The 26,078-nt window shown below is 48.2% G+C and overlaps 1 protein-coding gene across 1 annotated transcript in view; it reads left to right on the forward strand.

Annotated features, from left to right (window-relative positions):
* Positions 1 to 23,838, forward strand: part of LOC138487582 (zinc finger protein 282-like) — a 101,910-nt gene extending 78,072 nt beyond the window's left edge. Inside the window, exons 4-7 of the mRNA XM_069614054.1 lie at positions 18,438 to 18,566; positions 19,019 to 19,093; positions 23,069 to 23,182; positions 23,675 to 23,838. Coding sequence (XP_069470155.1) covers positions 18,438 to 18,566; positions 19,019 to 19,093; positions 23,069 to 23,182; positions 23,675 to 23,838 — 482 coding nt within the window. The remainder of the gene's footprint in view (positions 1 to 18,437; positions 18,567 to 19,018; positions 19,094 to 23,068; positions 23,183 to 23,674) is intronic.
* The last annotated feature ends 2,240 nt before the right edge of the window (positions 23,839 to 26,078 follow it).

Here is a 26,078-nt window from a genome sequence, read left to right on the forward strand (position 1 = left end):
TCAGCATCATGTCATTGGTGATTTCCCCCTCCTTATCCTCAGCATCATCTTATTTGTGATTTCCCCCTCCTTATCCTCAGCATCATGTCATTGGTGATTTCCCCCTCCTTATCCTCAGCATCATGTCATTGGTGGTTTCCCCCTCCTTATCCTCGCCATCATGTCTGTGGTCATTTCCCCCTCCTTATCCTCAGCATCATGTCCGGGGACATTTCCCCCTCCTTATCCTCAGCATTATGTCAGTGGTGATTTCCCCCTCCTTATCCTCAGCATCATGTCATTAGTGATTTCCCCCTCCTTATCATCAGCATCATGTCATTGGTGATTCCCCCTCCTTATCCTCAGCATCATGTCATTAGTGATTTCCCCCTCCTTATCATCAGCATCATGTCATTGGTGATTTCCCCCTCCTTATCCCCAGCATCATGTCATTGGTGATTTCCCCCTCCTTATCCTCAGCATCATGTCATTGGTGATTTCCCCTCCTTATCCCCAGCATCATGTCATTGGTGATTTCCCCCTCCTTATCCTCAGCATCATCTTATTGGTGATTTCCCCTTCCTTATCCTCAGCATCATGTCATTGGTGATTTCCCCCTCCTTATCCTCAGCATCATCTTATTGGTGATTTCCCCCTCCTTATCCTCAGCATCATGTGATTGGTGATTTCCCCCTCCTTATCCCCAGCATCATGTCATTGGTGATTTCCCCCTCCTTATCCCCAGCATCATGTCATTGGTGATTTCCTCCTCCCTATCCTCAGCATCATCTTATTTGTGATTTCCCCCTCCTTATCCTCAGCATCATGTCATTGGTGATTTCCCCCTCCTTATCCTCAGCATCATGTCATTGGTGGTTTCCCCCTCCTTATCCTCGCCATCATGTCTGTGGTCATTTCCCCCTCCTTATCCTCAGCATCATGTCCGGGGACATTTCCCCCTCCTTATCCTCAGCATTATGTCAGTGGTGATTTCCCCCTCCTTATCCTCAGCATCATGTCATTAGTGATTTCCCCCTCCTTATCATCAGCATCATGTCATTGGTGATTCCCCCTCCTTATCACCCCCCTTATCCTCAGCATCATGTAATTGGTGATGTCCCCCCTCCTTATCCTCAGCACCATGTCATTGGTGATTGCCCCCTCCTTATCCTCAGCATCATGTCATTGGTGATTTCCCCTCCTTATCCCCAGCATCATGTCATTGGTGATTTCCCCCTCCTTATCCTCAGCATCATGTCATTGGTGATTTCCTCCTCCTTATCCTCAGCATCATGTCAGTGTCCTTTCCCCTCCTTATCCTCAGCATCATGTCAGTGTCCTTTCCCTTCCTTATCCTCAGCATCATGTCAGTGTCCTTTCCCCCTCCTTATCCTTAGCATCATGTCATTGGTGATTTCCTCCTCCTTATCCTCAGCATCATGTCAGTGTCCTTTCCCCTCCTTATCCTCAGCATCATGTCAGTGGTTATTTCCCCCTCCTTATCCTCATCATCATGTCATTGGTGATTTCCCCCTCCTTATCCTCAGCATCATGTCATTGGTGATTTCCCCCTCCTTATCCTCAGCATCATGTCATTAGTGATTTCCCCCTCCTTATCCTCAGCATCATGGCTGTGGTCGATTTCCTCCTCCCTATCCTCAGCATCATGTCTAGGGTGATTCCCCCTCCTTATCATCAGCATCATGTCAGTGGTCATTTCCCCCTCCTTATCCTCAGCATCATGTCTGTGGTCATTTCCCCCTCCTTATCCTCAGCATCATGTCAGTGGTCCTTTCCCCCTCCTTATCCTCAGCAGCATGGCTGTGGTCGATTTCCTCCTCCCTATCCTCAGCATCATGTCTAGGGTGATTCCTCCTCCTTATCCTCAGCATCATGTCATTGATCATTTCCCCCTCCTTATCCTCAGCATCATGTCAGTGGTCATTTCCCCCCTTATCCTCTGTTTCATGTCTGTGGTGATTTCCCCCTCCTTATCCTCAGCATCATGGCGGTGGTCGATTTCCTCCTCCCTATCCTCGGCATCATGTCTGTGGTGATTTCCCCCTCCTTATCCTGAGCATCATGTCTGTGGTGATTTCCCCCTCCTTATCCTCAGCATCATGACAGTGGTGATTTCCCCTCCTTATCCCCAGCATCATGTCATTGGTGATTTCCTCCTCCCTATCCTCAGCATCATGTCATTGGTGATTTCCCCTCCTTATCCCCAGCATCATGTCATTGGTGATTTCCCCCTCCTTATCCTCAGCATCATGTCATTGGTGATTTCCTCCTCCCTATCCTCAGCATCATGTCATTGGTGATTTCCCCTCCTTATCCCCAGCATCATGTCATTGGTGATTTCCCCCTCCTTATCCCCAGCATCATGTCATTGGTGATTTCCTCCTCCCTATCCTCAGCATCATGTCATTGGTGATTTCCCCCTCCTTATCCCCAGCATCATGTCATTGGTGATTTCCCCCTCCTTATCCTCAGCATCATGTCATTGGTGATTTCCCCTCCTTATCCCCAGCATCATGTCATTGGTGATTTCCCCCTCCTTATCCTCAGCATCATCATATTGGTGATTTCCCCCTCCTTATCCTCAGCATCATGTCATTGGTGATTTCCCCCTCCTTATCCTGAGCATCATGTCATTGGTGGTTTCCCCCTCCTTATCCTCGGCATCATGGCTGTGGTCGATTTCCCCCTCCCTATCCTCAGCATCATGTCATCGGTGATTTCCCCCTCCTTATCCTCAGCATCATGTCATTGGTGGTTTCCCCCTCCTTATCCTCGGCATCATGGCTGTGGTCGATTTCCTCTTCCCTATCCTCAGCATCATGTAATTGGTGATTTCTCTCTCCTTATCCTCGGCATCATGGCTGTGGTCGATGTGATTTCCCCCTCCTTATCCTCAGCATCATGTCATTGGTGATTTCCCCCTCCTTATCCTCAGCATCATGTCATTGGTGGTTTCCCCCTCCTTATCCTCGGCATCATGGCTGTGGTTGATTTCCCCCTCCCTATCCTCAGCATCATGTCATTGGTGATTTCCCCCTCCTTATCCTCAGCATCATGTCATTGGTGGTCTCCCCCTCCTTAACCTCGGCATCATGGCTGTGGTCGATTTCCTCTTCCCTATCCTCAGCATCATGTAATTGGTGATTTCTCTCTCCTTATCCTCGGCATCATGGCTGTGGTCGATTTCCTCTTCCCTATCCTCAGCATCATGTAATTGGTGATTTCCCCCTCCTTATCCTCAGCATCATGTCATTGGTGATTTCCCCCTCCTTATCCTCAGCATCATGTCAGTGGTCATTTCCCCCTTATCCTCTGTTTCATGTCTGTGGTGATTTCCCCCTCCTTATCCTCAGCATCATGGCGGTGGTCGATTTCCTCCGCCCTATCCTCGGCATCATGTCTGTGGTGATTTCCCCCTCCTTATCCTGAGCATCATGTCTGTGGTGATTTCCCCCTCCTTATCCTCAGCATCATGACAGTGGTGATTTCCCCTCCTTATCCCCAGCATCATGTCATTGGTGATTTCCTCCTCCCTATCCTCAGCATCATGTCATTGGTGATTTCCCCTCCTTATCCCCAGCATCATGTCATTGGTGATTTCCCCCTCCTTATCCTCAGCATCATGTCATTGGTGATTTCCTCCTCCCTATCCTCAGCATCATGTCATTGGTGATTTCCCCTCCTTATCCCCAGCATCATGTCATTGGTGATTTCCCCCTCCTTATCCCCAGCATCATGTCATTGGTGATTTCCTCCTCCCTATCCTCAGCATCATGTCATTGGTGATTTCCCCCTGCTTATCCCCAGCATCATGTCATTGGTGATTTCCCCCTCCTTATCCTCATCATCATGTCATTGATGATTTCCCCTCCTTATACTCAGCATCATGTCTGTGGAGATTTCCCTCTCCTTATCCTCAGCATCATGTCAGTGATGATTTCCCCCTCCTTATCCTCAGCATCATGTCAGGGGTCATTTCCCCCTCCTTATCCTCATCATCATGTCATTGGTAATTTTCTCTCCTTATCCTCAGCATCATGTCATTGGTGATTTTCCCCTCCTTATCCTCATCATCAAGTCATTGGGTATTTCCCCCTCCTTATCCTCAGCATCATGTCAGGGGTCATTTCCCCCTCCTTATCCTCATCCTCATGTCATTGGTGATTTCCTTTCCTTATCCTCAGCATCATGTCATTGGTGATTTTCCCCTCCTTATCCTCAGCATCATGTCAGTGGTCATTTCCCCCTCCTCATCCTCAGCATCATGTCAGTTTCCTTTCCCCCTCCTTATCCTTAGCATCATGTCATTGGTGATTTCCTCCTCCGTATCCTCAGCATAATGTCAGTGGTCATTTCCCCCTCCTTATCCTCAGCATCATGTCAGTGGTTATTTCCCCCTCCTTATCCTCAGCATCATGTCAGTGGTGATTTCCCCCTCCTTATTATCAGCATCACGTCAGTGGTCATTTCCCCCTCCTTATCCTCAGCATCATATCAGTGGTCATGTCCCCCTCCTTATCCTCAGCATCATGCCAGCGGTTATTTCCCCCTCCTTATCCTCATCATCATGTCATTGGTGATTTCCCCCTCCTTATCCTCAGCATCATGTCATTAGTGATTTCCCCCTCCTTATCCTCATGGCTGTGGTCGATTTCCTCCTCCCTATCCTCAGCATCATGTCATTGGTGATTCCCCCTCCTTATCCTCAGCATCATGTCTAGGGTCATTTCCCCCTCCTTATCCTCAGCATCATGTCATTGATCATTTCCCCCTCCTTATCCTCAGCATCATGTCAGTGGTCATTTCCCCCCTTATCCTCTGTTTCATGTCTGTGGTGATTTCCCCCTCCTTATCCTCAGCATCATGGCGGTGGTCGATTTCCTCCTCCCTATCCTCGGCATCATGTCTGTGGAGATTTCCCCCTCCTTATCCTGAGCATCATGTCTGTGGTGATTTCCCCCTCCTTATCCTCAGCATCATGACAGTGGTGATTTCCCCTCCTTATCCCCAGCATCATGTCATTGGTGATTTCCTCCTCCCTATCCTCAGCATCATGTCATTGGTGATTTCCCCTCCTTATCCCCAGCATCATGTCATTGGTGATTTCCCCCTCCTTATCCTCAGCATCATGTCATTAGTGATTTCCTCCTCCCTATCCTCAGCATCATGTCATTGGTGATTTCCCCTCCTTATCCCCAGCATCATGTCATTGGTGATTTCCCCCTCCTTATCCCCAGCATCATGTCATTGGTGATTTCCTCCTCCCTATCCTCAGCATCATGTCATTGGTGATTTCCCCCTCCTTATATCCAGCATCATGTCATTGGTGATTTCCCCCTCCTTATCCTCAGCATCATGTCATTGGTGATTTCCCCTCCTTATCCCCAGCATCATGTCATTGGTGATTTCCCCTCCTTATCCTCAGCATCATCTTATTGGTGATTTCACCCTCCTTATCCTCAGCATCATGTCATTGGTGATTTCCCCCTCCTTATCCTCAGCATCATGTCATTGGTGGTTTCCCCCTCCTTATCCTCGGCATCATGGCTGTGGTCGATTTCCTCCTCCCTATCCTCAGCATCATGTCATTGGTGATTTCCCCCTCCTTATCCTCAGCATCATGTCATTGGTGGTTTCCCGCTCCTTATCCTCGGCATCATGGCTGTGGTCGATTTCCCCCTCCCTATCCTCAGCATCATGTCATTGGTGATTTCCCCCTCCTTATCCTCAGCATCATGTCATTGGTGGTTTCCCCCTCCTTAACCTCGGCATCATGGCTGTGGTCGATGTCCTCTTCCCTATCCTCAGCATCATGTAATTGGTGATTTCTCTCTCCTTATCCTCGGCATCATGGCTGTGGTCGATTTCCCCCTCCTTATCCTCAGCATCATGTCATTGGTGATTTTCCCCCTCCTTATCCTCAGCATCATGTCATTGGTGATTTCCCCCTCCTTATCCTCAGCATCATGTCATTGGTGGTTTCCCGCTCCTTATCCTCGGCATCATGGCTGTGGTTGATTTCCCCCTTCCTATCCTCAGCATCATGTCATTGGTGATTTCCCCCTCCTTATCCTCAGCATCATGTCATTGGTGGTTTCCCCCTCCTTAACCTCGGCATCATGGCTGTGGTCGATGTCCTCTTCCCTATCCTCAGCATCATGTAATTGGTGATTTCTCTCTCCTTATCCTCGGCATCATGGCTGTGGTCGATTTCCTCTTCCCTATCCTCAGCATCATGTCATTGGTGATTTCCCCCTCCTTATCCCCAGCATCATGTCATTGGTGATTTCCCCCTCCTTATCCTCAGCATCATGTCATTGGTGATTTCCCCTCCTTATCCCCAGCATCATGTCATTGGTGATTTCCTCCTCCTTATCCTCAGCATCATCTTATTGGTGATTTCCCCCTCCTTATCCTCAGCATCATGTGATTGGTGATTTCCCCCTCCTTATCCCCAGCATCATGTCATTGGTGATTTCCCCCTCCTTATCCCCAGCATCATGTCATTGGTGATTTCCTCCTCCCTATCCTCAGCATCATGTCATTGGTGATTTCCCCCTCCTTATCCCCAGCATCATGTCATTGGTGATTTCCCCCTCCTTATCCTCAGCATCATGTCATTGGTGATTTCCCCCTCCTTATCCTCAGCATCATCTTATTGGTGATTTCCCCCTCCTTATCCTCAGCATCATGTCATTGGTGATTTCCCCCTCCTTATCCTCAGCATCATGTCATTGGTGATTTCCCCCTCCTTATCCTCAGCATCATCTTATTGGTGATTTCCCCCTCCTTATCCTCAGCATCATGTCCGGGGTCATTTCCCCCTCCTTATCCTCAGCATCATGTCAGTGGTGATTTCCCCCTCCTTATCCTCAGCATCATGTCATTAGTGATTTCCCCCTCCTTATCATCAGCATCATGTCATTGGTGATTCCCCCTCCTTATCACCCCCCCTTATCCTCAGCATCATGTAATTGGTGATGTCCCCCCTCCTTATCCTCAGCACCATGTCATTGGTGATTGCCCCCTCCTTATCCTCAGCATCATGTCATTGGTGATTTCCCCTCCTTATCCCCAGCATCATGTCATTGGTGATTTCCCCCTCCTTATCCTCAGCATCATGTCATTGGTGATTTCCTCCTCCTTATCCTCAGCATCATGTCAGTGTCCTTTCCCCTCCTTATCCTCAGCATCATGTCAGTGTCCTTTCCCCTCCTTATCCTCAGCATCATGTCAGTGTCCTTTCCCCCTCCTTATCCTTAGCATCATGTCATTGGTGATTTCCTCCTCCTTATCCTCAGCATCATGTCAGTGTCCTTTCCCCTCCTTATCCTCAGCATCATGTCAGTGGTCCTTTCCCCCTCCTTATCCTCAGCATCATGTCAGTGGTCATTTCCCCCTCCTTATCCTCAGCATCATGTCTGTGGTCATTTCCCCCTCCTTATCCTCAGCATCATGTCAGTGGTCCTTTCCCCCTCCTTATCCTCAGCATCATGTCAGTGGTCCTTTCCCCCTCCTTATCCTCAGCATCATGTCTGTGGTTATTTCCCCCTCCTTATCCTCATCATCATGTCATTGGTGATTTCCCCCTCCTTATCCTCAGCATCATGTCATTGGTGATTTCCCCCTCCTTATCCTCAGCATCATGTCTTTAGTGATTTCCCCCTCCTTATCCTCAGCATCATGGCTGTGGTCGATTTCCTCCTCCCTATCCTCAGCATCATGTCTAGGGTGATTCCCCCTCCTTATCCTCAGCATCATGTCATTGATCATTTCCCCCTCCTTATCCTCAGCATCATGTCAGTGGTCATTTCCCCCCTTATCCTCTGTTTCATGTCTGTGGTGATTTCCCCCTCCTTATCCTCAGCATCATGGCGGTGGTCGATTTCCTCCTCCCTATCCTCGGCATCATTTCTGTGGTGATTTCCCCCTCCTTATCCTGAGCATCATGTCTGTGGTGATTTCCCCCTCCTTATCCTCAGCATCATGACAGTGGTGATTTGCCCTCCTTATCCCCAGCATCATGTCATTGGTGATTTCCTCCTCCCTATCCTCAGCATCATGTCATTGGTGATTTCCCCTCCTTATCCCCAGCATCATGTCATTGGTGATTTCCCCCTCCTTATCCTCAGCATCATGTCATTGGTGATTTCCTCCTCCCTATCCTCAGCATCATGTCATTGGTGATTTCCCCTCCTTATCCCCAGCATCATGTCATTGGTGATTTCCCCCTCCTTATCCCCAGCATCATGTCATTGGTGATTTCCTCCTCCCTATCCTCAGCATCATGTCATTGGTGATTTCCCCCTCCTTATCCCCAGCATCATGTCATTGGTGATTTCCCCCTCCTTATCCTCAGCATCATGTCATTGGTGATTTCCCCTCCTTATCCCCAGCATCATGTCATTGGTGATTTCCCCCTCCTTATCCCCAGCATCATGTCATTGGTGATTTCCCCCTCCTTATCCTCAGCATCATGTCATTGGTGATTTCCCCTCCTTATCCCCAGCATCATGTCATTGGTGATTTCCCCTCCTTATCCTCAGCATCATCATATTGGTGATTTCCCCCTCCTTATCCTCAGCATCATGTCATTGGTGATTTCCCCCTCCTTATCCTGAGCATCATGTCATTGGTGGTTTCCCCCTCCTTATCCTCGGCATCATGGCTGTGGTCGATTTCCCCCTCCCTATCCTCAGCATCATGTCATCAGTGATTTCCCCCTCCTTATCCTCAGCATCATGTCATTGGTGGTTTCCCCCTCCTTATCCTCGGCATCATGGCTGTGGTCGATTTCCTCTTCCCTATCCTCAGCATCATGTAATTGGTGATTTCTCTCTCCTTATCCTCGGCATCATGGCTGTGGTCGATTTCCCCCTCCTTATCCTCAGCATCATGTCATTGGTGATTTCCCCCTCCTTATCCTCAGCATCATGTCATTGGTGATTTCCCCCTCCTTATCCTCAGCATCATGTCATTGGTGGTTTCCCCCTCCTTATCCTCAGCATCATGTCATTGGTGATTTCCCCCTCCTAATCCCCAGCATCATGTCAGTGGTGATTTCCCCCTCCTTATTATCAGCATCACGTCAGTGGTCATTTCCCCCTCCTTATCCTCAGCATCATATCAGTGGTCATGTCCCCCTCCTTATCCTCAGCATCATGCCAGCGGTGATTTCCCGCTCCTTATCCTCAGCATCATGTCATTAGTGATTTCCCCCTCCTCATCCTCCCCATCATGCGCATGGCCTCACAGTGTTTTTAACATCACTGGGAAGGACCCTCTCAATATCTGACCCCTCATCTTGAGGGCTTGTAGATTAGACCCTCACAGCAGATCATTTCTTCCTCTCTCTCCTGATACTGTTACTATAGAGCCTCCCCTTTGGTGATTTCTCTCTCCTTATCCTCAGCATCATGTCCGGGGTCTTTTCCCTCTCCTTATCCTCAGCATCATGCGCATGGCCTCACAGTGTTTCTAACATTACTGGGAAGGACCCTCTCAATATCTGAACCCTCACCTTGAGGGCTTGTAGATTAGACCCTCACAGCAGATCATTTCTTCTGCTCTCTCCTGACACTGTTACTATAGAGCCTCCCCTTTGGTGATTTCTCTCTCCTTATCCTCAGCATCATGTCAGTGGTCCTTTCCCCCTCCTTATCCTCAGCATCATGTCCGGGGTCATTTCTCCTTCCTTATCCTCCCCATCATGCGCCTGGCCTCATAGTGTTTCTAACGTCACTGAGAAGGACCCTCTCAATATATGGCCCCTCATCTTGCAGGGCTTGTAGATTAGACCCTCACAGCAGATCATTTATTCCTCACTCTCCTGACACTGTCACTATAGCGCCTCCCCTTTGGTGGTTTCCCAGAGGCCCTGCAGAGATTCCTACAATCCTTCCCTGTGAGGAGAATAAGGGTGTTCAGCTGATACTGGTGTCTGAAGCGTTCTTCTGTATCCGGCCTGCGTCAGAGGTCAGTCGAAGGTCAGTGTATCTTGAGTGGCACGTCTGCCGCCATGATCGAGGAGGGGCAGGGAACATAGGGGTGCAATAAGGGAAGTGGGAAGGTTGGGTGAAAGGTTGATGTGATGAAGTTTATAATATGGATTCACAGTATTGAGAGCAAAAGGAAGCCACTAAAGGCTAAGATAACGAGAGGGACGCTGGCAAAAAAGCCATGTAAGGAGAAGGCAGGATGGAGTGAGAGAGGACAGAGGGCACTAGCCTGTCCCATGATCCGGCTGCTTCAGGACCCTATATCTTTTCCCAAGACCTTAGAACCCTTTGGATGAGGCTGCACTAACACTCCTCTGTTTAAATAATTGTTGTAACGCTTTCTTCCCTTTGTTTTTGTTTTAATTGCATTTCTGTTTTTTCGCTCAGCAAATGACCCCTTCCCATGGGATTATGGAAAGATGTGCACTTTCTTACATATTTAACCAAAAAATAAATAATTATGGGAAAAGAAACTGGGGGATGAAGAAGGAGAATGGGCCATGGTGGTAGGGAGGAAGAGACAGAATGAGTAATGGGGAGATGACGAGAGATGGAGGAAAATGTGGATTAATGAAGGGATGGCCAGCGAGGACATAGACGGAGGGAACACCAGACAACCAGGTGGAGAGTGCTGTTGTGAGGGGTGGGGGTTGCATTACACACGGCGAAAGGGCCTAATTTTGGGTCTAGCCTTTCTGGCCGAAACACCAATTCCTAAACAATTCATAGCTTGATGTGAACTGATATATTTTTCTGCTATTTGTTTAAAAAAAATGTATTGAGCACCACACCCTAAGGCTGCAGAGCGCTATAAGACAAAACAAAACATAGAACATAAAACAACACAGCCTATCACCCCACGATGGCTTAATCCATCCCTGTATTGAACAAACATGTTTAAATGAAAGCTCCAAGGTGCAAGAACAGGCACACGGTACAAGAGGTAAATCGTTCCATGCCTTGGAAGCGCAAACGTCAAAACCTGCGGCTGTGGGTTTGGCCCGGCCACACATTTCTTAGTTAATGTTAAACCTTTGTCGTTTGATGCAGTGTTGCATTTGAAGCCAATGAATGGTTCTGTGGGAGGACCCACATGGAGGGGGAACAGGTCAGGAAGACAGGGAGATTCCCCTTTTCAACGTTCCCCGAAGCCACAGTCTTTTAATGGGATATTGGGAAGTAAAAAGAGTTAGAACAACTAACTTTGTTGCCAGGGTCCCATAATTCCCTCAGTACTGGGATGAGGAAGAGGGATACAGAGGATCACTACTGTGGGAGTGATCTCTTAATTTGTGTAAATTACCTACACCTGAAGCGGACTGGGGGGCTTAAAAAGCCCCCTAAGGTGCAGAGATTAGAGAGAGAAGCAGAACTGTGGAAGAGGAATAAACATCGTGAACCGTTCTTGCAGCTGAGAGGGAAGCCTGAGACGAGAGAAGATGCCGAGACCACTGAATCGCCAGAGGCCGCGGCGTGTCCTGAGAGTCTTTGCCTGTGACTCTCCGTATAGCAGCGGTCGTGCAGCGGGAAGCAGCAGCAGCAAGGTTAATGTTACCTCTTGTAAGGATCAAGGTGGCTGGTTTGCACTTGACCCTCTCTGCAGCAGAGAAGTCTCCAATCGTCAGTGGCGCATGCAGAGGAGGACCAAAGGAAGCTGTCCACCTGACAGTGAGAAGCTGCAAGCCCTGAAGACCTGTGAACACTGATCAGAGTGTACATGAGCGACTTACCCGGTCCAGTTCACAGCTTGCAAGAGACTCTGGAGTGCCCCAACGCTGGCCACATGTTCACAATAGGCCCCTTCACTCGCAAGTGAGTGAAAACGACAATTGAAGTGATTTAGAATACCAAACTATTCGAAACCAACTAAAGTAATTCCTATTAAAAGCACGTGACTGGAACAAAAATAAGCTCATGAGAGTGTGGAAAGCCCAAAAACGCCACAGGAAAGCTGCAATTGTTCAAATGCTTACAAGCAATACCCAAACCAAGAGTTTATAACAAACCAGCAAAACCAGTGTAACAAACAGTACTCAAGGCAAATGGGTAATAATGAGAGGCTTAATGAATATAGAGCTTACTGCTTATCTGCTATAAATTACAAATCAACAAGTGATAACAACCTACATTGCCAAAGCCAAGGTAGAAGAAAAGAGAGACTATCTTGTGATACAGAATTTGGTTTTTGGTAGAGAGGGGAAAGAAAGGTGGCAAGCGGGCTGCCCTTCTGGAGTAGACTATGCAGAGGGAGAGGAGCATAGTTTTTTTTTTTTTTTTTAAATATATTTTTATTTTATTTTAAGTGAAAACAGTATAAACAAACTTGTGACATTATATACAGTAAGACAATAAACACTTAACAAAACACAACACTACACTCCCCCCTCCCCCCCAAGAGCTCATCCACAGGGTAGTTCTGTATCGACCTGGTGTGGCCGGGTGACTTCCTCCTCCAAGGCAGTAGGTTCTCCTCGTACCCCAAACAGACCAGTGACTAATGACCTCCAGGCTACTAGGTTGCCCACATCCTCCTCCCCGCATTTACTGCATGCCTCTTGCCAAACCATGGTTTCGGCTTCTGCCCATTTTTGGAGATCCCTCCACCACATCTCTATCCTAGGTTTGTAGCATTGCTTCCAGTTCATCGCTATCCTCCTCTTAGCGAGTATATACGCTAGGTCTCTCAGTTTCCCCAGATGTCTGGTGTTCTTCGGTCTGGGGAACCCCCCTAGAAGGCAAGCCCAGGTCGTGTCAATGCTTATCGGGACCCCTTTGTCAGCCAACTTCTGTGACACTTCTCTCCAGAAGACTTCGATTACTGGGCAGGACCAGAACATATGCGTCATGTCCGCGTCCTCCTCGTTACATTTCGGGCATGCCTGCCTGCCCGAGTTCGCAAACTTAGCTATTCTCTTGGGGGTCATATACGCTCTGTGTGTGATGTATAGTTGGATTTGCTGTAATCTAGCATTTCTGGACACTTTTTTATGATATCCCAGAGCCCGTTCCCACATCCCATCAGTCATCTGAACCCCCACCTCCATTTCCCATTCTAGTCTCAAGTCTGTCAAGTCCTTCCCCACTCGGGACATCACCACCTCATACAATCTGGAGATCTCGTGTCCGCCTTCTGATATGTCATATATTGTATCAATCAGGGCGTCCGGATCCTCCGCTAACACCGTCTCAGGCCAAGATTTTCGGATAATCCGTACCAACCTGAGGTATGTAACGTATTGGCCCCCATGTAACCCAGACTCTTCTTCTAGGTCTGCAAAATCCTTGATGGCCCCATCTTGCCATATATCTCCTAACGTGGCCAACCCAACCGATTCCCAGTACATTCTGATCGTTTTTCTAAGTTGACCATCCCCCGCAGTCAAGGCAACCAGTGGCACCTGCGGCGAACACGGATCCGGGCTTTCCAGTAGCTGGCATGCTCTACGCCACATTTTCCACCCAAGTAAAAGCATACCAGGGCGAAGATTTAAGTCTTATCTAGGGACCCAGATGATCTCCTTCAAATAAAACGGGGTGCAATCTGTCCCAACCAACCTGGACTCGGGAGATTCCTCATCAGAGAGCCACTGTGTAACATATTGCAATTGGCTCGCTACATAATAGGCCTCAAAATGTGGTAATTTAATCCCTCCTTTATCGTAGAAGTTTTGTAGCTTCCACAGCGCCACTCGGTTGCGAGTGCCGTGCCATAGGAAGTCCCTGCACATACTGTCGAGTTTGGTAAAGAACTTCCTAGCTATTAAGTATGGTATGTTGTTGAAGAAATGCAGCAGTCTAGGCAAGACAACCATTTTAAGCAACGCCCCTCGCCCTATCATCGCTAGCGGCAGCTTTTCCCAAAATCGCATAGACGCACGGATTTTATCCACAGCAACCTGGGTGTTATGCAGATGTTCGTTTCCCACAGTGTGATATATGTCTATTCCGAGGTATCGGAAGGACTCGGCTGCCCAAGGCACGGGCAATACCGGTAAGCGTTCCGTGGGGACCCTCGAATAGTACCCTAGGGGGAACATGCTCGACTTGCCGGGATTAACCGCTATGCCGGACAATTCGGCATACTTCTGCATGACCTCCAAAACATACTGGAGGTTCTCTTCCGGATACTTTAGGTATAGCAGCAAGTCATCGGCATATAAGGATATCAAATGGCTCTTTCCTCCCACCTCGATGCCCACCAGGTCATATTGCTGTCTAAGATATACCGCTAAGGGTTCCAAGGCCAATATGTATAACATCGGGGACAAAGGACATCCCTGCCTAGTACCCCTACTTAGGTGCCACTTATCGGATATCACTGATCCCGTACGCACTCTAGCCGTTGGCTGGCTATACAGTAGTCTCGCCCATCTGATATAGCCTGGCCCAAACCCATATTCCCTCAGGACCGCAAACAGCCACGGCCACCTCACCGAATCAAACGCCTTAACTGCGTCTAGGGAGATCACTGCCATTTCCTCATCTCTTCTGTTCCCTTCTTCTATCACTCGGTGGAGCCGCCTATGATTATGGGTTATATTCCTGCCAGGGACATAACCTGTCTGATCCGAGTGTATCAGTCTGCCGATGACCTTGCGCAGCCTGTCCGCCAAGACCGCTGTCAGGATCTTACTGTCTTGGTTCAACATCGACAGCGGTCTATACGATCCACAGTGTTGTCTCGGCTTGTTAGGCTTGGGTAGTGGTACGATCAGCGCTTCTCTGAGCGTGTCTGGCAATCGGCCTCCCTCGAATGATTCGTTATACATCTCCAGCATAGGGGGGAGTATCTCTGCGCTATACGTTTTGTAGAACTCACTCGGGAGTCCATCAGTGCCCGGGGTCTTGCAAGTAGGCAGCCGTTTCACCACCTCTTCCAGTTCATCTAGCGTAATGGGGCCATCTAACTCCTCCCTTTCCTCTGCACTAATCCTGGGCAGTTCTATATCTTCCAGTGTGTCCCTGATTTTATCCAGATTGTCTTCCCCTTTGTCCTCATACAGCGCTTTATAATAATCTAAGAAAGCAGCATTAACCTCTTCCTGAGTGCGAGCCTCCTCTCCGTCTTCCCTTTCTATCATCATGACCGGGGCCCTGGGCGTTTCCCTCTTATAAAGCCATGCCAGTAGGCGACCAGTTTTGTCACCTCCTGCATGTTGCCTCTCCACGTATTTCCTGTAATTGAGGTCACAAAGCCGCTCCCAAAGCTCTGAGCATCGTTGTTGTAATTCGAGTACTAGGTCTGTGTCCCCTCCCCCTCTGGTACATTCACGCTCCAATTCTTTCTCCACTTTCTCCAGCTCAGCTAAAACCCCCCCCTGAAGGCCCTTTGATTTAGAAATAGCGTCGCCCCTCACTACCACCTTGAAGGCCTCCCAAAGTGTACCAGCCGAATCCACACTGCCCGTGTTCTCCTCAAAATACCTTGTAATCGTCTCTCTAATATCTTCTCTAAAGACCGGGTCTCTGAGCGCCTCCGCCCGAAGGCGCCATGTTGGAATCCGCCCTCTGGGGCGGCCATATTGCCAGGCCATCACCAAGGGCGAATGGTCCGACAGGACCCTCGCTCTGTATTCAACCTGTGTAGTTGTTATCACCACTTCTAGCGTAGCAAAGAAGTAATCTAGTCTCGTGTGCAACTGTTGAGGGGCCGAATAATGAGAGTACTGCAAGGCCGTGAGGTGTTTCAATCTCCAGACATCTTCTAGTCCATAGTCGTCTAATAGTACCAGGGAGAGGAGCATAGTTGCCAAGAAACCTAGAAGAGCACTAATGTGGTTTCTTGTTTCCCCCACAAGATGTCCAAAGTTTGATGCTGAAGAAGTCTAATGAAGTTGTTACACTGAGTTGGAAGTTATTACAGAAGCACTTTTCTGTTATTGTTGTTGAAGAAGTAGACTGGCAGGCGAGTATACCCGTAGGGCAAGAGACATTGCACAGAAGAGCCTGGCCGAGGCATAAGACATGAAATAGTTGATGCAAGGGCTGAACTGTGGTTCTAACATAAACAACTCCTATTGATTTTTGTCTTGTGAAAACCTATTGAAAAAAAGTTATAATTCTTCCTGAAGTCAAGTTTGAAGTTAACCAACATTTGTTGTTACTTAAGGAAAAAAAAACAATGTGTGACTGTTCTTATTCCAAGAGTAGTGGGAAATCCTAATTTCTGGAGATACTTTCTTACAGCCGTGGCACTTTATACAAAACCTTGAAACTGTATTAGTACTTTATGTTAAAACGGATTTCCTTGTTTTCTCTGTAACTGTGGAGAAAACCCTGGTTCAAATCTGGGGAAAAAATGGTGACTCAAAAGGAAAAGTAAATCACAGCTGGTTTCAGATAGTCTTACCAATCGGTGTTGTTCTGCCAGTTCAGAAATAGCTCAACTCAAAAGGGTTGCCCTCAGAACCTTCCACATGGGGCTTTTGCAGCAAGTCAATACAGTTCACAATGTCTCTGGGTCTCCTGGGGTTCCCCAAGCTTCAGTCCTTCCAGTTCCAAACAAAAAGACACAGTTCCTGTTAGGCCTCACAGTGTTCCCTTCCCCAAGTCTAGGCTACTCCCATAATGTTCACAACGTCTTTGTGGGCCTCTCAGGGTTCCCTTCCCAAAGCTTATGCCCTGTTTGGTCGTCAAAGAGAGTTCTCCTTGTCAGAATGTCCAGTTCTCTTTTGGGCTAGTATTAGAGACTTTCGAGAACACCAGGCCTTTTGCTCCTCCCAGGTGTGACCACTCTGACTTCTAAGCCCTCTCCTTATTCTCTGCACCTTTCCTCTGGCACCTTTTCCCTTCTGTGTTCTTTTCCACCTCATTGTGCATCTGGCACACCTTCTTTTCTGTCGTGCACACTTGCACCCTCTTTTCACCTTGCTGGGCCTCTTGCAGACTTTTCTTTACTTTGCTTTATCGTGCTCTCTTGCACCTTCATTTCCCATTCCCTTGTCACTTGCGCTCTCTGTGTTTGTCTCAGGTCGCTCGCACCCTCTTTCCTACTTTCGGGTTGCTTGCACCTTCTCTTGACTGTCCGTTTCCTTCTTTCTGTTTCTTTTCTGTCTTTCTCGGTTTCGGGTCGCTTGCACCCTTTTCCCTGCGTCGGGTCCATCGCACCAGTTCTTTGCTGTTTCCACGCCACCAGCGCACTTTCTCTCTTTCTGTTTCTGCGCTGCTAGCAGCCTTTTCTCTTACTCCGCTTTGCTTTCTCGCTTTTCACTCACCGGGCCGTTTACTGCTCTCAGTACATCTTCTCCCGCTACAGCCACTCGCATGTTACCGAGTTTTTCCTTTGCTTACGAAACCCAACAACAGTAGCGCTGTGCTGGCAAACAGTTCCATGGATTCTTGGGTTGAGGTCAGGGTCTCACCACCTGCCCATCAGGCACGCTGTTACCGGGGGGACGAGCACTGGCCTGAACACAGTTACCAATGCAGTCCCTGCCCCTTGAACAAGTTCCTGTCCCTTCTTGGCATTACCTGCCTAAAAGCAACAATTGAAATCGTACTTGTGTCCGGGTTTCCAAGGCGACCCCCACCCCATTGGAGAAAGGGATGGAATGCGCAGAGTTGAGCCCCAGAAGTACCATGAAAAGACTGTTAGCCATTCCAGGGTACAAGTAGCAATCCAACAGGACCCCGACTACATGAGGACAGCCAGCACCCCGACAGCACGCAGGCAAAAAATAAAAGTTCCCAGAATGTAGAGGGAATGAGGTCCAGGAAAATATAGAATCGTAGGGTTCAATCCAAAAGGGCATGTGATGAAAAGAGGCAGAAAATAAGTTCCAAAGCAAATATCTAAACACAAATTCCACAGAGAAAAAAAGAACAGGTCCAAGTTCTGTTAAATTTGCACAATACAAAGGCCAATCTGAGGCTTTAAACATATAGTTCAGAAAATGAAGTTCTGTTCAGCAGCATTGAGGCCACTGTAGATAGGTGGGGAGTAAGAAAAACAAAAGCAAAGGTGTGATCCAGAGGGGAAGCAACTCCCCCCCACAAGAGAGGACAGATGTGTGTGAGGCACACAATCCACACGGAAGAGTGAATGTATGATGTAGGGGCATGCCTCAATACAGCCCGGGAACACCATTGAGAAGCAGCGGAAGGGACCCCAACACCTTCTGATATGATTCATGTAGCGTGCATGCTTGCGCGCTTGACGGCACTCGGCTGCTGGCATGTATAGATTGCAGCGGTGTTCCCAATGGGGTCAGATAGCCTCGGTACAGCCGCCATCCCCTGCATCCTCTCAATGGAGAATGACCACCGTAGGGAGTAATGTGTCACATTTGCCCGTGGTCTTGAATGCTGACCAGTCTGGACACCAGATGTTCTTACAGGCATGGGAAGTTGGGTAAAGGCCCAAATGCTTGGTAGGTCTGACAACAGAATTATATTTATGTCCTGTGAGTGGAAATCATAGATATTTACTTTATATGACAGGTGGCACGATGACCAATCCTGAAGAGTCATTCAGCATAAAGAGAGAGGAAGACCTCCACTTAATCCACCCTCCGGAGACAGAAGGGAGAGAGAGAAAGGAAGACGGTCTCAGCTCAGGAGAATGCAAAGGTACAGTGTCTATACTACTGACATTCAACATATATAACAAGTACCCCACCCTCCTCACTCCAGTCCCCAAAGGCGGATCACATGCAAACCTCAGAATTATACCAGCAAAGTGGTTATCATTTTAACTTACTCTGTTGTGTTATTTAAGGTCAATAGAAAATTGATAACAGAACACTCGGCTGTAACCTTGTACTGCAAGCAGTAGCTGCATTTGTAGAGCGCTACTCACTGGGACGTTCAGTGCTTAATATGAGACACTCGGCTCTTCTATTTTGAAGGAATGTTTTAAACAATATTAACTATACTAAAAAAGATTAAAACTGTAACATTTGAAATTCAAATATGTGAGTGCTTTTCGAGTATGATATTGGTTTAAATGTTTCTTTTTAGTTGGTTAAAGCTCGCAATCCTTACTTTCTGACACTTGTTCTTCATGATTTATTTGAGTAAAGATGAAGACCCAGCTTCTATTATCGTTGGTCCTCGTGCTGAGGAAGCAGGAAGAAGGATCTTGAATCCAGAGTCGGGTGAGTTAACAATGACCCTTGGAAATTCTTTGTGAGAAGGGGACTTTGGTTTACTCAAAGTTTAATCTGGTCCTGAATGGATGAGTTGCTGGTCTCGCTGGGTTGACCTTTTCACCTCTTCATGGCCCGAGAACTTCTGCTGTGTTGCATATCTTGAGGTTGGTCATTTCTCCTCTAGGGGTTGGTCCTCTTGTCCTCTTTGTTTTCTCAGCCCCTCTTGGGGTCTTCATTCTCTTAACCCCTCTTGGGCTTTCAGCCCCTCTCGGGCCATTTGGTTTCTCAGTCCCTCTTGAGCTCTTCATTCTTTCAGCTCCCCTTTGGCTCTTCAGTCCCTCAGCCCCTCTTGGACTCTTCAGTCTCTTAGCCCCTCTTGGGCTATTTGGTTTCTCAGCCCCTTTTGGGCTATTTGGTTTCTCGGCCCCTTTTGGGCTATTTGAATTCTCAGCCCCTCTCGGGCTCTTCAGTCTCTCAGCCCCTCTCGGGCTCTTCAGTTTCTCAGCCCCTCTTGGGTTATTCGGTTTCTCAGCCCTTCTTGGGCTATTCGGTTTCTCAGCACCTCTTGGGATTTCAGCCCCTTTTGGGCAATTCAGTTTCTCAGCCCCTCTTGGATTCTTCGGTTTCTCAGTCCTACTTGGGCTATTCAGTTTCTCCTCTTTGGCTTTTTGGTTCCTTAGCCCCACTTGGGTTCTTCCATTCCTCACCTCTTGTCCTGGCTTCCTCTCCTCTATGTGGCTCTGCAGGCTTCTGACTCTCTCTCCTGCTCTGTTTCGTAGTCACAGGCCCTTTTTACTCTCCCCAGTAAGGAGGCGAGACCTCCCATTGGTCTGCAACATTGGAGACAGTACAGGGTCAGAGGCCACACCCACCAGCTACTTCAGTGTCTGGTGCAATCCCCACATAACCAATAAAGACATTATCTGCCCGGGGCACGAGAGGATAACAAATACCCCTGTTAAGGGAGGGCCTGTCCTCTAAGGGGTGTGGGGGGAGGCACTGCCAGTGGGATCCCACTTGCCATATCCTCTAGGGAGCACTAGGCCTACTGGGCTCACCTTCCTAACCCCCAAGGGGGTGACTCCCCCTTAGGGACTAGGAAGCCGAGCCCCCTAAGCCTAACTCACCCGAGGGCAAAGGGCAAGCAAGATCTCACTGGGAGTGACCCCACTAAGGGGAGAGGAGATCCCTAAAAAGGGATATACATTGTCCAACCTATGTTGAAGACCCAAGAACCTTTGTTGGCTGCATGGGAATTCACCTATATGATGACTGGAAACCACCTGTAGCAATGGCTGGCAAGGTTTCTTACCCTTTAGTTGCACACTACTCACCGGAAACAAGAGTCTTGGTCAAAAGAAAGATAAAGCGCCAATCAATGGTGGAGGATGAGAACAGAGGCATCCGCGGGGCGTGGCAGCGCAAAAGCAGAAGCAGGGACCACTTGGCCAAAAGAAGCAGCAAACTGCTTTACTTGCCTGTCAGCAGGCGTGCAGAGAGGCCGGCACTAGTGAAGTGCAGGAGGAACGTGAGAAGGCCAGGAAGCTCCACGTGAAATGGGCTGAGGGCGGAAGACAGAGAAGCGCTGCCGAGGGGACGACCTCCCAGACACTCCCGTGAGGCACCATGACAAGGTTGCTCCAGGAAAGTGGGAGAGGAGAGACAAGACCTGATGAGAAGCATGACCACAAGGCAGATTGGGAGAAGTGAGGACCCAAGGTGGGGTAAAAGAGACAAGAGCTCAAGGCAGGTTGAAGGAAGCATGACCCCAAGCCGGGGTGAGAGAAGTGAGACCACAAGGCAGGGTGAGCGAGACAAGACCCGAAGGAGGTTGAAGTAGGCAAGACCCCAAAGCGGGTCAGAGAAGTGAGACCCCAAGGCAGGGTGAGAGAGACACGACCCCAAGGTGCGGGGTGAGACAAGTGAGACCCCAAGACGTGGTGAGAGAAGTGAGGCCCCAAGGCAGGGTGAGCGCGACAAGACACCAAGGCGGTGTGAGGGAGATAAGACCTCCAACCGTTGTGTGAGAGAGGTGAGACCCCAAGGTGGGGCGAAGGAACAGACACGATCCCAAGGTGGGGTGAAGAAAACAAGACCCAAAAGTGGGGTGAGAGAGACAGGACTCCAAGGCACAGTGAGAGAAGTGAGTCCCCAATATGGAGTGAGACAAACAAGACCCCAAAACTTTGTATGGGAGAAGTGAGACCCCACGGTGGGGAGACAGAAGAGACACGTTCCCAAGACAGAGTGACGGAAACAAGGCCCCAACATGAGAGACTTGTGTGGACTTGACAGCGCTGTGCTAAAGAGACGCGTTTTAGACCATGCACAAGGGGCCGGAGCCTTAAGAAAGACGCATACGGGTGGCGGTCATTAACCAGCTACCATTCACTTGACAGGGGCTAGGGTACTTTTTGTTGTAGTTATGTCAGACTCAGTCTAGCATAGGATTTTGGATAGAGGGCTTTGCTTGCTTTTGTTCCGTCATCCTGACCAGCAACTTTCTTTTGTATTTCCTTTGTAGATTACAGGAAAAATTGATAGTCAGGGAAAGAATAGGTTTGTGGGTGATAATGAAGAAAAGTCAGACACAACACCACATTTTCCATCTCCTGATTCTGACCTACTACAGTTGTTTGTGACTAGGGGATTATTAATGGTCAGTCACTGCTTTATAGAAATGCAGATAACAGCTTGCCTGAAAGGTATGTTCATGAAAAGGTTTGCAGAGCATAGCTCATGGGCAACGCACTTGTCTAGGAAGCAAGAACATGCTGAACAGCACAGGTTTGAACCCCGATCCCGCACTTGGAGGCTGATCTTGACCATGAAGTGCGATATAAGAACCCAATTCTATTTATTTTAGTTGATCCTGATCTTTTTTAGACTGTATTTCTGATAGCACAAGGGAAGGGCTGGCAAGACACAGTGAACTCACCACAGGCTGCACACTGTAGATCTCGGATCCCTTTCCCGACCACCTATTACGCTTCCGGATACTCAGCTGTGTGAACGGGGAAACAGGAATGCTGCCATCAGGGAGTTTAATGCTGGCATGTTATTGGTGGTAGGAAGACGAAGAACTGATCTGTTGTGGGTGCTTAGGGCTGAGTGTGTGGCTTTTTCCTGTTACGTTTTTATGTTGATGTATTTATTGTATTGTTGGTTTGTAAGGCACCATAGAGCACACATTTGCTTCAAAGAGCACAAGTTGATCATTACTTTTCTGCATCACCTCTTGGAAGAGGTTTTCGTGTGATATGGAAATGTGTCCATGCTTTGGGTGTGAGTGCTAGACACAGAGATAGTCCTAACCTTCGTGCTCCAGGGAGCAGCCCTTTTATACTATTAACAGTCAGCAGAATTAACTTGCAAGGTTGGTTTGATTTCCACATTTTGTTTACCTTTTTTCAAGTAATTTTAATTTCTTTGTCTATGGTGGGAGTCATGTGACTTTGGTATGTGATCAAAGTAAAAACTGCTTCAGTAAAATAATTACTTCTATGGGCCTCATTACGAGTCCGTCGGACCGGCAAGCTTGTGCCTGTAAATGTTGTCCCCCATTCCCATGGAGTCGACTCCATGGCAATGGGTTCACGGAAGTGCCGAAACCGGTGCTAACTGTGCCAGTGCTTCCATGAAGCGACCGCCTACCGTGGCTGCGCCCGGCATGGTCAGACCTGTCGGGTGCAGCGGGCCCAGCAGGCAAACTTGTAATTTGCCGGTATGGAAACAAGGCCCTATGTCTAACATTCACGAAGGTTCACAGGGAGGAAGAGGTCCCCTGCGTTTTTCTCCAACACAAAAATCTCTTGTAGGTATTTAGGCCGAATGAGATTTGGAGGAACTGCCAAAGGATGGGTTGATGGAGAGGGGACACGAATAGAACAATACATTAAAAGCAGGAGAGAAAATATTTGCTGCTGGTGGAACTTACATTTATATATAAATAACTTATATATTTCTATCTTTATACCACAGGTGACGAGATCAGCAATCGAGAGGAGTTATCAGTTATAAAATTAGAAGAAAACCTGAACTCAATTAGTCCCCCGAAAGCAGAAGGAAGAGAAAGAAATGACTGTCTCAGAACAGGTGAAGCAGGGAGGGGGTGGGTGCACGTGACTGATTTCAAATATTAAATAACCCCCACCCCCTTCTCCCTCTAGCTCCAGGATCCCTTGTGGAAATGTGATCTAACGCATCCCTTGTAGAGATGTGACAGATCCCGTGGGCTTGATCACACACAGGTGTTGCCCCTTGGCAGTTTCTTACAGCTAGTGTTTTCATGTGCTGCTAGTCATAGGGCAGAGATTCTGGCAGATCTCTGCATACCAAACCCGGGGGCAGCCTCGGTGGTGGGCAGTGGTGCCCTCTTCACCCCAGGTCAGCCAGAATCCCATCCCCTGCCTTTTCGTGTGATCACTCCCCCTTGTTAATGGGCCTTAATGATAGAAGGGGTCCCCCTCGCAGCTTATCAGCCCCAAAATATAGCCAAGCACTGAACATTGTAGGCCATGCTCGTCAATCTGTCAAATGGGTAAAAGGCGTCTAAACCTGCATTATATGCATCTATCCTCACGAAAGCTGAGGCTATATGCGATAATAAGGCTGATGACTCGGCTATTCTGGAGACCTATAGAAAGCTTAACGAAAAGCTACTCCCACACATATCTGCCCCGGGATGGAAGGTGAAGGAGAAGGACACCGCCAAAAATGAGTGGTACGAAAGAGGAGTGCTGAGCAGTTAAGAGGAAGGTAGTAGCTTGTGTGGAAGACAGGGAGGGGTTAATAAGATTAACCTACGCCCGGCACGCTCGGACTACTAAAAGGTAGTACTGGCTAAAAAGAAAGAATTTGTGTTATACAATTCAAAAGGAACCCCAGACTAGAGAGCTGTATTAATGCAGAGGACTGGCGCCAGCACTTCACGAGTGTGTTCGGTGACCAGGACTCCGCAGTCGAGCTCTCCTGCCCCTGCATTTTAACTTCCCACTCTGACCCTTTATGCTTTACCGTAGGTGAAGTTGAATGCGCAATCATTTCTCAGAAACAGGGCATAGCAGCAGGCCCAGACTAGATCGCAGCAGATCTGTTTATGGATGAGATGGGCCTATGTATGGTCTTCAACTCTATAATTAGGAAGGGCTCAATCCCATAGTCGCGGTGTAAGGCAGTGATAGTTCCCCTATACAGGAAGGGTGGAAGGAACCTCCAGGTACATTTCCGTCCTGTATCCCTACTGGACAGTGCGGGAAAACTCCTCGGGAAGGTTATCCTGACACACCTCCAAGACTGGGTTGATGATAACAACGTAATTACCGACCTATAGGCTGGTTTTAGAAGAAACAAGGGCACTCTGGATCAATGCCTTATGCTGTATCTGTTAATTCAGAAATACACTGTATTAAGACAAATTAAATTGCACCCTGCATTTCTAGATTTAAGGATGACTTTTGATTCAGTTTCCCGAGAAAAATAATGGAGCCTCCTTGAGTCACGTAAAATCCCAGCCAACCTGATTAATATTATCAGTTTACTATACTTGTGGAAACAGTGCCACAGTCCGCTACGGAATGGGGGGCGAAAACACATCATATTTTGCTGTTAACATGGGATTAGGCAAAGTTGCACCCTGGCTCCCCTTCTTTTTAACTTGTATATTCACTAAATAATTGATGCGTTGCTGAAGGAGTGCCAGGGTTGCCCTAAAATGGCCCTAAATAAATATCCGGCCTTATTCTATGCGGATGATGCTGTGTTGGTGGCAACCACCCCTCAAGGCCTGGAGAAATCCATGGCGATCTTTTCAGCCAAATGTAAAGAGCTAGACCTAAAATTGAATATTGATAAGTCCAAGGTACTGGTGTTCAAGTCCTGTTTTACAAAACACACATCACTGGTGATTAAGGTGGAAGAAGCACAGCTCGCCCAAGTAAAATTCTTTGGTTACTTTGGAGTGTGAGTGCAAGAGACGGGAGGGTGGGTTGAGCAGGTGGGCCGCTCAGTCACTACAATGGAGAAACTCAGTGGGCTTAATTCACAGAAGCGTTTTATAATGGCAGTCCCCCATTGGACTCAAGTCCAGATAGGAGTCAGGATATGGTGATGTAGGAATACTTAATAGTGTTTCTTAATGCACGGTTGATGTAGTACTGAGATTAAGTCTGCTTTAGAACAACAGGAAGGAACCCAGCGTTATGTCACAAGCAGAATTAACATAAGTTGAGTACTCACGTTTATATGGAAGAACCAGGCAGCACATGTGAAGGGCAACGGGGGTAGGGAAAAACCGGAGAACGGGTGTGCATCAGAGGGATAAGACAAGGCAGACCGAAGTGTTCCGCGTTCAGGGAACAGCTGATCTGGACGAGGCAAAAGGAAGCATGCAGGCAGTCCGGGTGCGTTCCATGTTCGGTAATGGCTGATCAGGACAGGACAATAGGAAGTAGGCAGGCAGTCCGGGGGAGTTCCGCGTTCAGCAACAGCTAATCAGTACGAGACCAAAGGAAGTAGGCAGGCAGTCCGGGGGACGAGTTCGAAAGCCAGGAAGTCAATATCCAACAGGGAATGGTCTGCGGAGAATTGGACTGTGGAAAAGCAACAATGGGCGTGTAGGTAACAGTACAATTAGCAGCACCAGACACAGTTTAAGCTGCAGGGGGGCGGGGCTTCCGCTTAAGTATGCACGTAGCATGTCAGCTGACACAGACTTCTCCTTTGTTTATACAGCTTCCATGACAACTTGTATCTGTGCCATAGAGATGTCCTAGTACACCAACCCCGTCGTACAGAAGGAGAATGCAGCAGGGCATGAGAGGAGCCCTGCTGCCGATGTGTAACAGATGGATTGCGAGCGGTCAGTCAGGAAAGAATGAAACCATGACAGGACAGGCCTAGCAGTACCTGCCGAGGGCATCCAGTCAAGCAGAATGGCATGATCAATGGTGTCGAAAGCAGCTGACAGATCTAACAAGATCAGTGCTCCAAC

Source organism: Ambystoma mexicanum, chromosome 9, assembly GCF_040938575.1.
Source record: "Ambystoma mexicanum isolate Mex_15411 chromosome 9, UKY_AmexF1_1, whole genome shotgun sequence".
Taxonomy (NCBI): domain Eukaryota; kingdom Metazoa; phylum Chordata; class Amphibia; order Caudata; family Ambystomatidae; genus Ambystoma; species Ambystoma mexicanum.